This window comes from Xenopus laevis, chromosome 8S, assembly GCF_017654675.1.
Source record: "Xenopus laevis strain J_2021 chromosome 8S, Xenopus_laevis_v10.1, whole genome shotgun sequence".
Lineage (NCBI taxonomy): Eukaryota > Metazoa > Chordata > Amphibia > Anura > Pipidae > Xenopus > Xenopus laevis.
In genome coordinates, this window is record NC_054386.1 from 79641988 (window position 1) to 79654648 (window position 12661).

Below are 12661 nucleotides of genomic sequence, written 5' to 3' on the forward strand. Positions count from 1 at the left end.
ATATTCAGTGAACCCCATGCAAAAGTGGTTTTAGCATATAGATAGAGAGATGGATAGATAGAGAATTAGAGAGATAGAGAATTAGAGAGATAGATGGATGGATAGATAGAGAGATAAATATATTGATAGATAGATATAGAGAGAGAGAGAGAGAGAGAGAGAGAGAGCGATAGTTAGACATGGAGATAGATAGATTCAGCTTTGCCATATTATCTGCAATTGATTTTCTATAGGGTGTTCAGTTCTACAGGAGATCAGGTGATTAGAAAAGAGTTCTACAAATTGAACAGCTGTTCGTGAAAGATTAGGGAGTTTAATGTGTATATATATTATTGCCTCTGTAGATATTTATTCATTTTTTAAAATAGAAGCCTCAGCTAGTCCTCCCTGATTGAAAGTGAGCTTAGTCAGTTACTTGCTGGAATCCAATTTAGGACAAACTTCAATTCATTCTCCTTTCCTAAGAATATTGTGTCAGACTTAGCAGTGTTCAGTTTGCCAGAGCTCTATATGTGTGTGTCTGCAGCCTTTCAGCCTTTCCTTTCAATTAAGTGCTGTTTGCTTTTGTCACCAGGTCCTTATACTTTTTTTTTTTTTTTGTAACTTAAGGGCAGAGAAACACGTGGAGATTCGGGGAGATTCAGTTGCTCGGCAACAAATCGTCTCTTCTTCAGGCGACTAATCTCCCCACAATGCCTTCCCGTCGACTAGAATCTAAATTGCCGGCGGGATGGCACTTGGAATGCTTCATTTTCCGAAGTTGCCTCACAAGGTAACTTCAGGCGACTTCAAAAAACAAAGCGTTCCAAGTGCCATCCCGCCGGCGATTTAGATTCTAGCCAATGGGAAGGCTTTGCAGGGAGCCCCCAATCTCCATGTGTGTCTCTGCCCTAAATACTGTTCAAATGTTTTTATATATCTAAAAAAACTTCTCAGTTCACAGCTTGGATTAGGTTTTGCCTTTCTTTGCCACTGAAATCCAGACTTTCCCAGGGCAACACTACAACCAAACAATTGCCTGATTTCCCCAACAATCTGATAAGTGTGTTAAGGTAATATACCTACATTTGCACCTGTTTCATCTTGCTGTCTTTCTCTAGGTTTGGAAATACCCAAAGGTTTGGGAAGGCTTTATTAAATGCTGCCAGAGAACCAAACCACAATCATTCAGTGTTCTGCTCCAGCTTCCACCCCCACAACTACTTTCTGTTCTCCAGACATCCCCAGACCTCCGTGATCCTCTTCTTGCACATGTTAGGGCTTTTACACCACATCAGGTAGGTCTGGGCATAACATATAAAACTGCAAACAATCATTGGTTAGCTTCTTTAAAGGGATACTGTCATGGGAAAAAACATTTTTTTCAAAATTTATCGGTTAATAGTGCTGCTCCAGCAGAATTTTGCGCTGAAATCCATTTCTCAAAAGAGCAAACAGATTTTTTTTTTATATTCAATTTTGAAATCTGACATGGGGCTAGACATATTGTCAATTTCCCAGCTGCCCCTGGTCATGTGACTTGTGTTCTGATAAACTTCAATCACTCTTTACTGCTGTACTGAAAGTTGGAGTGATATCACCCCCCTTCCTTCCACCCCCCAGCAGCCAAACAAAAGAACAATGGGAAGGTAACCAGATAGCAGTTCCTTAACACAAGATAACAGCTGCCTGGTAGATCTAAGAACAGCACTCAATAGTAAAAACCCATGTCTCACTGAGACACATTCGGTTACATTGAGAAGGAAAAACAGCAGCCTGCCAGAAAGCATTTCTCTCCTAAAGTGCAGGCACAAGTCACATGATCAGGGGCAGCTGGGAAATTGACAAAATGTCTAGCCCCATGTCAGATTTCAAAATTGAATATAAAAAAATAAGTTTGCTCTTTTGAGAAAATGTAAAGATGAGAATCCTCCTACGCTCAGTTATTGGATAGCCCTAGTGGAACAGACACTGACAACACTGGAACAAATTTACTACGCAAGGGGATGTCCTACAAAATGTGGACACTTTGGCTCTTACGGAATGAGACCTATACAAATAGAACTGCAAATATACCGGATCAACCTTTGGACTGGCTTGAAGCCCCTATCCAGGCCTTAGCCGATAAGCACTATCAAGCTTGTACAGATATTTGAAAGGAACCTAAAGCAGAATGTGATTTATTAAGAACAAAATTTTGTTGTGACATGTTGCTGTCCCAGTTAGGCTTGCAAAGAATGTGATATTGGGTTATCATCTTATATTTTCCCTCAGCAGAATGGTTAATCTCTCTGCCCCCCTCTCTTCATACTGCTTTTTCCTTCCTACCTATCTTCCTTCCTTCTTCATTCTTATCACCTACCTTCATGTTGGGGATCCCAAGGTCTTTAAATTTTGAAAATCGCTTTCAGAGGTGCAAAATGCAATATGCCTGTATCAATCTCACTGTATATGCACTATGTCTTGTACCCTCATGAAAGTTGATAAATACCTTTTAAAAAAAAAACATAAATTTTGGGAAACCAGTAAAAAATAAAAGATGCAAAGCAATGGAAAAAAAGGCTTTGTTTATGGAGAACAATCTGAAAACAATTCAACTGAAAAGTGTTTGAAAGGTGAACAACCCCTTTAATTGCATAATTATATAGGGCATTACAACAACATTTCAGATGGATTTGGCCATTTATCAAGCAATGATGGAGAGCCAAGTCCAACACAAAATGTTGCAGTAATGCCCTATATAATTATGCAATAAAGTCAGTATATCTGTGCTGCAAAATATGTTGGCACTATATAAATACATGTTAATAATAATAATAATTTGTTTTATGACTGTTCATTTTGTTCACATAGCTGGCACATGTCCCGCATTCCATAATGGCTATTCTAGAGGCTGAATCAAGAACAGACGCTGGAGCAGAAGAGGCTGCACAAGTTGAAGAGGTGAGATATTTTGTGTTCCTACTATTACTTTTGCCTCTTCTTTTTGTGGGTTCTGTTTAATCAGCTCTTTTTCCCTCAGGAGCAAGAAACCCCAGCCCAGGATATCATTGCTCGAAGGTTGGCTCAAGAAAAATCCTTAAAAAAACAAATAGAAGAACAGAAGGGGCGAAACAATCAAGAGATGGAGGAGGTAGCAGAGGTAGACCCACCTGCCATCTTTATAGCTGAGGAAGAAGAGGAGGAGTCATTGGTCAGTTTATATTTTTGTTCTGTCAGTGAATAAATCTGCACAGAATGTTTGTGCATGTCATTCCCCTGATACATACTGTATATTTCCCGACCTCAATATATTTTTGACTTCATATTTTTTGCCTTTGTTGTTCTTATACACATTTTTCTTGTCTGCAGAAGTCTCAAGGGAAAGAGGAACCCCAAGAGGACAGTAGTAGTAACGCTACCACTGCAGAAAAATCTCCAGTAGCTGATGAACCTATGGAAGAGGAACCAGTTGAGAAGAAAGACTGAAACTGCATTTTCCTCATACATTTCTAGAAGCAAGAAATCTCTCCTCTCTCTCAGACCAAATAAAAAAAAAAAAAAAGAAAAACTAAAATGATCCAGTGTCTTCAGTAAAGTGTCCTAAATGGTGCATGATAACTGCTATACATTGGTATAAACATTTGCATACTATACTGTGTATATGATTTCATTAGGAAATAACACCAAATAGAATCCAGCCTTTATCCCCTGCCCAAGTTACCCACAAAGTAACAACAATTACTAAATGAATGACAATGTGCAACAAGATTCAAGGAAATATGAGCACTTTGCAACATGGAAGTATCCAGGCTTATGTAGTCATCACTAGACACATTATGATATTCCCTCCCACAAATAGTCATCTTATTGTAGTCATTTTCAGAAATGTGGGTCTCAAAGATGGAGATTGTTTCACTGTACAGTAATTCAGCCATGCTTGTACTGTTGTCTGGTTGTACCTTTACTGCTGTCCAGTGCCAAGGTGATGATGTTTGGTTTGGAAAGAAAATAGATCTATGCACAGATATATTCGAATGACCAAGAAAGGGATCTGACTTTGTCAGTACGTATAAAGTTAAAGAGAGGAGAGAAAGATATCCCTTCTTGGTCACCTAAACAATAAGGACAAAGGATAGGTCCCAAGAAACCCAAAATTTGTATTAGAAAAATTGTGCTGTTTCAAAGTAGGGGGTAATAGTTATTCAGTATTGTGTTAAACCAATTCGCTCCTATAGCATTCCTTACTCCCTCCAAATAAATAATTAAATACAAATATAAAGTGCTAGTGCTTAAAGGGATACTGTCATGGGAAAAACAAAATTTTTTCAAAATGAATCAGTTAATAGTGCTGCTCCAGCAGAATTCTGCACTGAAATCCATTTCTCAAAAGAGCAAACAGATTTTTTTATATTCAGTTTTGAAATCTGACATGGGGCTAGACATATTGTCAATTTCCCAGCTGCCCCAAGTCATGTGACTTGTGCTCTGATAAATTTCAATCACTCTTTACTGCTGTACTGCAAGTTGGAGTGATATCACCCCCTCCCTCCCCCCCCACCCAGCAGCCAAACAAAAGAACAATGGGAAGGTAACCAGATAACAGCTCCCTAATACAAGATAACAGCTGCCTGGTAGATCTAAGAACAACACTAAATAGTAAAAACCCATGTCTCACTGAGACACATTCAGTTACATTGAGAAGGAAAAACAGCAGCCTGCCAGAAAGCATTTCTCTCCTAAAGTGCAGGCACAAGTCACATGACTGGGGGCAGCTGGGAAATTGACAAAATGTCTAGCCCCATGTCAGTTTTCAAAATTGAATATAAAAAAATAAGTTTGCTCTTTTGAGAAATGGATTTCAGTGCAGAATTCTGCTGGAGTAGCACTATTAACTGATGTCTGAAAAAAACATGTTTTCCGATGACCTTTAACTTTAATTAAATGCTATGATTAACCTCTGTTGAGGCTTCAATTAATTAAGTAGGCCAAAATTTACTAAAGTGAATCAGTGCTAGATTGATGCTCAATTCATGAAAGAATTTAGAATTAATTATATATAGTTCATTAAAACTTCATAACCAATGTTTGATGCAGTTTAGAGATAGAGTAGTTATTACTTAGAAAATGAATAAAGTGCTACAGTGCCAAAAATTGGATTATCAATTTCATCCAATTAAAAAATGATCCAAAGTCTCAAATGTCCTGAGAGAAGTAGGAAAAGGAAAGAGGTTGGTGAGAAGTCCCATGTAATCGAACTTGTCATTTGGATAACTACAGGGCCCCACAAAGTGGGAGAAGTCAGCGCTACTGGGACTGGGGTCTCAAATTTACCTTATCTAGCTTGTCTTAAAGGAAAACTATACCCCCAAAATGAACACTTAAGCAACAGATAGTTTATATCATATTAAGTGACATATTAAAGAATCTTATAAAACTGGAATATATATTTAAGTAAATATTGCCCTTTTACATCTCTTGCCTTGAGCCACCATTTCGTGACTCTATCTGTGCTGCCTCAGAGATCACCTGACCAGAAATACTACACCACTAACTGTAACAGGAAGAAGCGAGGAAGCAAAAGGCAGAACTCTGTCTGTTAATTGGCTCATGTGACCTTACATGTGGTTTGTTTGTGTGCACAGTGAATCTTACGATCTCAGGGGGCGGCCCTTATTTTTTAAAATGGCAATTTTCTATTTATGATTACCCAATGGCACATACTACTAGAAAAGTATATTATTATGAAAATGGTTCATTTACATGAAGCAGGGTTTTACATATGAGCTGTTTTATGCAATATCTTTTTATAGAGACCTACATTGTTTGGGGGGTATAGTTTTCCTTTAAGAGCTAACTTCCTATAAAACCACAAATCCCCGAGCATTTATAGTGAAAGCAGATTAGGAGATTAAAGAAGAGGTCTCAAGAGTCAGGTTAAACAAGAAGCACCACATTTGCTTTCCAGGAAAAAATAGTTAAAAAAAACCCTAAGGTATTATTACCGTTTGTTTAGAATATAGAAGCCGACGCACGTTTGGCCTATAGCTTTTTCATAGGCAGTGTGTGCTGTCACGGACGCCAAGTATTTATAATCTTTGTGCAATTGTGCGCATGTTTAATAACATCATTACGCAAAGCTCCTTTGGCCAAGCTGTTAATTGGTTCCTGTCCTACAGTTTCGTGCGGAGTACAACATCAACTAGAAAAGATGGGAAGGACTAGTAGGGTTTTGTACAAATTTGCAATAAATCAACCCGAAATACTATACTTTAAAGCACATCCCATCTATATTTAAAAGAGTATAATTAACGGACACATTCAGGAATAACTCAACCTGCACCTGATGTTCCATTATGCGAGTCACAAAATGCCATAACACAAAGTAAGACACTGCAATGAATTAAATAACAAGGTATTGTCGTACCCCAGTGTGTCCTGCCCCCACCATGGATGCCTGGAATTCAGCCTGAACCTGCAGGTATAGGGTTAACCTGCACATCACTACTAACTGCAACCACTCAGCAGGTAGTTGAGTCCTGTATTGGGTTGAGTATCCATGAAATACCCACTGCTCTGGACAGGGGCGTAACTATAGAGGAAGCAGACCCTGCGACTGCAGGGGGCCCAGGAGGTATAGGGACCCCATGAGGCCCTAAATCATATACAATTTCAATAAATATTGGTAAAACAAGAACCTCGACATTTTGGGGGCCTGAAAAATCTAGTTACGCCACTGGCGCTGGACACCTGAATAGGGCAATTTATTTTACACATAACACCATTTTGTAGCTCAAATTTGAATCTGTAAGGGCTCTTACTCTGTACTCACACAGGCGCGTGTAGGCACCGAACGCAGGAAAAATGCAGCATGTTGCGTCTCAACCTACATGCGCCTGTGTGAGTACAGCCCCATTTGAAATAATGAAATGCGTCTATTCCTGCGCTCCCCTGCGGCTGAACGCTGAAAAACGGAACGCAGGGGAGCGCAGGTAAAAACGCTCGTCTGTAAGAGCCCTTAATCAGGGTTCATATTTTCTACTTTGGAATTGGACGAATCTTTTGTGGAGGAACTGGAATTTGAGCAAAAACAAAAATGATGGTTTTGGTGAATCCCTAATCACTGTATAGTGATCATCTAGGAAACAGGCCACGCCCAGTTTGTCTCACTCCCCTCCTATATAGTTGTGAAACTCACCTGCCCCAGGGTTTGCTAGGTTGGCGGTTTTCCAGTCAAATTGGGCTACTAATTTGAAGCCCAGGTGGGTTTTTAAAGCCAAGGTACAGATTTGGGCTACTTTACTTATTGGGCCTTTGGCTGGTTTGTACTTTGGAAACCATCCAAAGTTTTTTCTTGCCCTAATGTGCCAAGCCTGTGTCTCCCAATGCATTTTGGGTAATGTAGTTTTTGTTTATCAATTTGTTTACTGTAAGACTACAATACCCATTATGCAATAGGACTGACTAATGTAGAAGCCAGGAGTTACCAGATTTTGGGCTCTGTACCCCTGTCTCCCATCCCTCTTAATCATTCTCACATTTTCCACTGACTTTCCTCAATTTCAGACAATTGTGGGGCAAAAATGTGCTGGCTAGTGGCTACCAACATATAAGCTGTTTTATCAATATTTATAGAAACAGTATATGTATTAGGGCCTTATGGGGTCCCTATATCTCCTGGGCCCCCTCTCTTTAGTTACGCCCCTGATGACGGGCAAATCTGTCCCATTTTGCTTCACGGAAAAATTTGTGAAACAGCTTAAATTTAAAAAAAGTCTTATTTCACATATATTCTTTTATTTATGTGCCTGAATTTATCACTTTCGGCACCTTCAGCGCCTTATTTAAGGTACATGATACAAATCCAATTTTTGGCTCCCGTCACTCTTAAGCATTCTCGCATTTTCCGGTGACTTTCCTCAATTTCAGACATTTTTGTAGCAAAAATCTGTTGGCCCCCAAAATGTCTAGAGCAGGGGTGCCCAAACTTTTTGCAATGAGGGCCAGATTTGAAAAAGGCGTATTATCACAAATATTTATTTAATTTTAGACTTTTTTTTCACTGCACATATTGTGCTATTTTTGGGCTACTTTTGAAGTGCCTCTTGGTTAGTTTGGGCTGGTTTTGTAGCTGACTTTGGCTGGTTTTGATTAGACCTGGTAACCCTAGACCAGAAATACTACAGCTTTAACTGTAACAGGAAGAAGTGTGGAAGCAAAAGACACAACTCTGTCTGTTAATTGGCTCATGTGACCTAACATGTATGGTTTGTTTGTGTGCACCGTGAATCCTAGGATCCCAGGGGGCGGCCCTTAGTTCTTGAAATGGCAATTTTCTATTTATGATTACCCAATGGCACATACTACTTAAAAAAAGTATATTATTATGAAAATGGTTTATTTACATGAAGCAGGGTTTTACATATGAGCTGTTTTATTCAATATATTTTTATAGAGACCTACATTGTTGGGGGGGTATAGTTTTCCTTTAAAGGGGATGTAAAGTCAAAAAAATAAAATCCCATTTTTACTTTCTTTAATGAAAAAGAAATCTTTCTCCAATATACTTTAATTAAAAAATATGTACCGATTTTTATAATAAACCTGACTGTATGCAGTGAAATTCCCCCCTTTATTTACTTGCTCTGACTGCTGCAGATAGGAAACTGTTCCTAACTGCTCTCCCCCCCCACCTTACTTCCCAGACCCACCTTACTTCCCAGAACTCAAGCAGCTTTGTTTGTTTTCCTGTAGAGCAGCCGGCGACTGTGTAGAGATTTGTATCCGCAGCCCCAGTGCAGTCTGTATATTCTGATTATTAATCAGTCAGCTTCTGGCAGATATTATTTGGCTTGTGCTATTCTGATAATTTATGACGATCCCTAAGCTCAGGGGTCCCCAACCTTTTTTACTCGTGAGCCACATTCAAATGTAAAAAAAGAGTTGGGGAGCAACACAAGCATTAAAAAGTCAATGGGGATGTCAAATAAGAGCTGTTATTGGATGTTTGGTAGCCCCTATATGGACTGGTAGCCTACAGGAGGCTCTTTTTGGCAGTAAACCTGGTTTAAACCTGGAATTCAGAAACAAGCAGCTGCTTTGAGGCCACTGGGAGCAACATCCAAGGGGTTGGTGAGCAACATGTTGCTCACGAGCTACTGGTTGGGGACCACTGCCTAAGCTTAACCTCCCAACTGAAGCCCAGACCACACTGAGCATATGCATAGTCTTGGTCTTGCAAAGATGTTTAACAAAGTTACAAGATGATGACTCCCTGCGGCCAACTTTGAAAACAAAAATCATTTCTGGTGCAGTAAGTTCATCTTTATGTTTCGTATACAAAATACAGCATTTCTAGCATTATACTATTTTAGACTTTAGTTCCCCTTTAATGTTCTTGTCTCTGGTGTTTCAGATATTCAGATATCTGTATTGGCTGGGGTTTAAAATACATTCCTGAAGGCTACAGCCCGCCTGCACCATCTCCATCACAAGCAGAGTATCCCAGTGGACCAGAGATCAGTGAAAGTACTGACCCCACAGTTGAAGAAGAACAGGCTCTAAGAGCCGCAAAGGAGGAAGCAGAAGCAGCTGCTGAGGAGATGGAAGAGGATGATGAAGAAGAAGAGGATGATTAAGATAATGCTTCATGCTCTGTGCATTCATCTTCAATAAATTGCCATTTTTTCTGTAGCTGTTTTATAAGAAAATATTTGGTCACCATTTACAGAATTTTAAGGGGATGTATACAACCTTATTAAATATAAGTACAATGAATATGGCTTGTACTGAACATACATCTCTTTTTAGGAGAGGGTGAGCAGGGACCTCGACCTCTGGGATGGCAGTGGATGGGATTTATTTAGACTTTGCTAAAGCATTAAATTAAGGAATGTTGGCCTGGAACATAGTATTTGTACCTGGACAGAGAACTGGCTGAAAGATTACAAATAGTGATGGGCAAATTGAACTTGTTTTGCCGAAAAATCGCTACATGGTGAAAAATTCTCCAAATGCATTAAAGTTTATGTGCAACAAATTCTTTTTGATGCACCTTTTTTTTTTTGCTGAGTAATTTAACTAAATTGGGAAAACTAAGCAGCAAACTGGAAAATGAGGTTCAATGTTGATAAATGCAGGTTATGCACTTTGGCAAAAATAATATAAATGCAAGTTATACACTAAATGGCAATGTGTTGGGAGTTTCCTTAAATGAGAAGGATCTAGGGGTTTTTGTAGATAACAAGTTGTCTAATTCTGGGCAGTATCATTCTGTGGCTACTAAAGCAAATAAAGTTCTGTCTGCATAAAAAGGGCATTAACTCAAGGGATGAAAACATAATTATGGCTCTTTATAGGTCCCTGGTGAGGCCTTATCTGGAGTATGCAGTGCAGTTTTGGACTCCAGTTAAAGGAACAGTTCAGTGTATAAATAAAAACTGGGTAAATAGATAGGCTATACAAAATAAAAAATGTTTCTAATATAGTTAGCCAAAAATGTTATGTATAAAGGCTGGAGTGTCTGAATGTCTGACATAAAAGATAAAATCCAATTTCCTCCTTTCAGCTCTCAGTTAGTCTGTGGCTTGAAGGGGGGCCACGTGGGACATAACTGTTCAGTGAGTTTGCAATTGATCCTCAGCATTCAGCTCAGATTCAAAAGCAACAGTTCTGACCCATGTGCCCCCCCCTCAAGTCTCTGATTGGTCACTGCCTGGTAACCAATCAGTGGAAACCAAGTAGTGTTCTGGCTATTATGTTAGACATCCAGTCACTCCAGCCTTTATATATTAAATCTTTGGCTCACTAACTATATTAGAAACATTTTTTATTTTGCACAGCCTATCTATTTACCCAGTTTTTATTTGTATACTGAACAATTCCTTTAAGAGGGATAGGAATGAGCTGGAGAGAATGAAGAAATGTGCAACTAAACTGGTTAGAGGGATGAAAGTATGAGGGTAGACTGTCAAGGTTGGGGTTGTTTTCCCTGGAAAAAAGGCACGTGTGAGGGGACATGATTACACTATACAAGTACATTAGAGGACATCATAGACAAATGGCAGGGGACCTTTTTACCCATAAAGAGGATCACCGTACCAGAGGCCACCCCTTTAGACTAGAAGAAAAGAACTTTCATTTGAAGCAACGTAGGGGATTCTTCACAGTCAGGACAGTGAGGTTGTGGAATGCACTGCCGGGTGATGTTGTGATGCTGATTCAGTTAATGCCTTTAAGAATGGCTTGGATGATTTTTTGGACAGACATAATATCAAAGGCTATTGTGATACTAAACTCTATAGTTAGTATAGATATGAGTATATATAATTTATGTGAGGGTATGGAGGGGTGTGCGTATTGATGCTGGGTTTTTATTTGGAGGGGTTGAACTTGATGGATTTTGGTCTTTTTTTCAACCCAACTTAACTATGTAACAATAAAACTAGCACTCATCTCAAACGACATCTTTTCAGACATTATATAGGCATCATGTAATAAAAAGTGTAATGTTTGCAACAGTTCCAATCACCTATAGCAACCAATCAGCAAGTAGTATTTACTGGAGGTTTGAAAAATAACTTACCCAACTCCCCAACACAACCTTGGTCCAGAAAAAAGTTGAAGAAATCTGGTTATTTCCTCCAAAAAGACATTTCAAAATGTATGCAAATGAATTGTAAAACACGCAATAAAGCACACAACTCTTTATTAAAAAATATGTACATTCATATATACAAAATGCATAAAATATATACAAACTGTTTCAACAGTAATGAAACAAAAATATCTGACAATATATTATATCTTCCTAAATAAAGGTACATCTATATTGCAACTATCAGTATAGATGAATATTTAACAATATATTATATATCTCCCTAAATATACATACACATCCCTACTTATTTTTGGAAAAGCCAATGTTTTACTTTATGTGTATATAATATTTATACTCTGCATATAAATTAGTGACTGTACAGATGCTTATTTATACACACACACACACATGCATTACATGGCGCTACACAAAAGTGATTCTGGTGGATAAAATGTAATGTGATGGAAATGGAAAGTGGCCTTTGATAGAAGGACTGAGAGAAGCTGGGGTGCTTGGTTCTCAGTGTAAGGCTGCCATATTCCACAATACTGATTTATTTAGCAAGATCTCCACTCAACCTATTGGCACTGCAATGGTGCAAGTGTAGTGACTTGTGCAAAGTCTACATCATATCATCTGGATCATGCACACACTGAGATTCATAAATGTTAATTGAATAGACTCAAATGTGTTTGTGCTGCATTCATTCACACAGTGTTGTCAAAAATTTTGTGTGTTATTAAAAAGGTCCATTCAGAGAAAACACAATTTTCACACACAGGACACATCATTATGTCTGAACAAAACAAACCACCCTTTGTCCAGCATCATAAAGCGTCCACACTGGACTTTGGGTTGCCACCTGGCCGGTGTTTTAACGGCCTGGCCGGTAAAAATGATGGTTGATCCCAATGTTATTAATAGGGAAAAAAGATAAATATATAGGAAGGCCGGTATTTTTTTCCAATAAACGTGGCGACCCTAAGTGGACTAGGACTCTGGACGGAAACATGTTAAAAGGGATTCTGTCATGATTTTTATGATGTTGTTTTTATTTCTAAATTTCTCTGTTTAAACTGCAAATAATTCACTCTACCATATAAC

General features: G+C 38.7%; 1 protein-coding gene across 3 annotated transcripts in view; it reads left to right on the forward strand.

The window, feature by feature from the left end:
- The window catches only part of sympk.S (symplekin S homeolog), a 29651-nt gene extending 26111 nt beyond the window's left edge, over nucleotides 1–3540 (forward strand). For 2 of the 3 annotated variants that reach the window (XM_018231840.2, XM_041574076.1), the window contains exons 25-28: nucleotides 1101–1277; nucleotides 2833–2922; nucleotides 3002–3172; nucleotides 3331–3540. In XM_018231840.2, the coding sequence (XP_018087329.1) occupies nucleotides 1101–1277; nucleotides 2833–2922; nucleotides 3002–3172; nucleotides 3331–3447 (555 nt within the window). In that variant the 3' untranslated portion in view covers nucleotides 3448–3540. 3 annotated transcript variants of the gene reach the window in all.
- Nucleotides 3541–12661: the final 9121 nt, after the last annotated feature.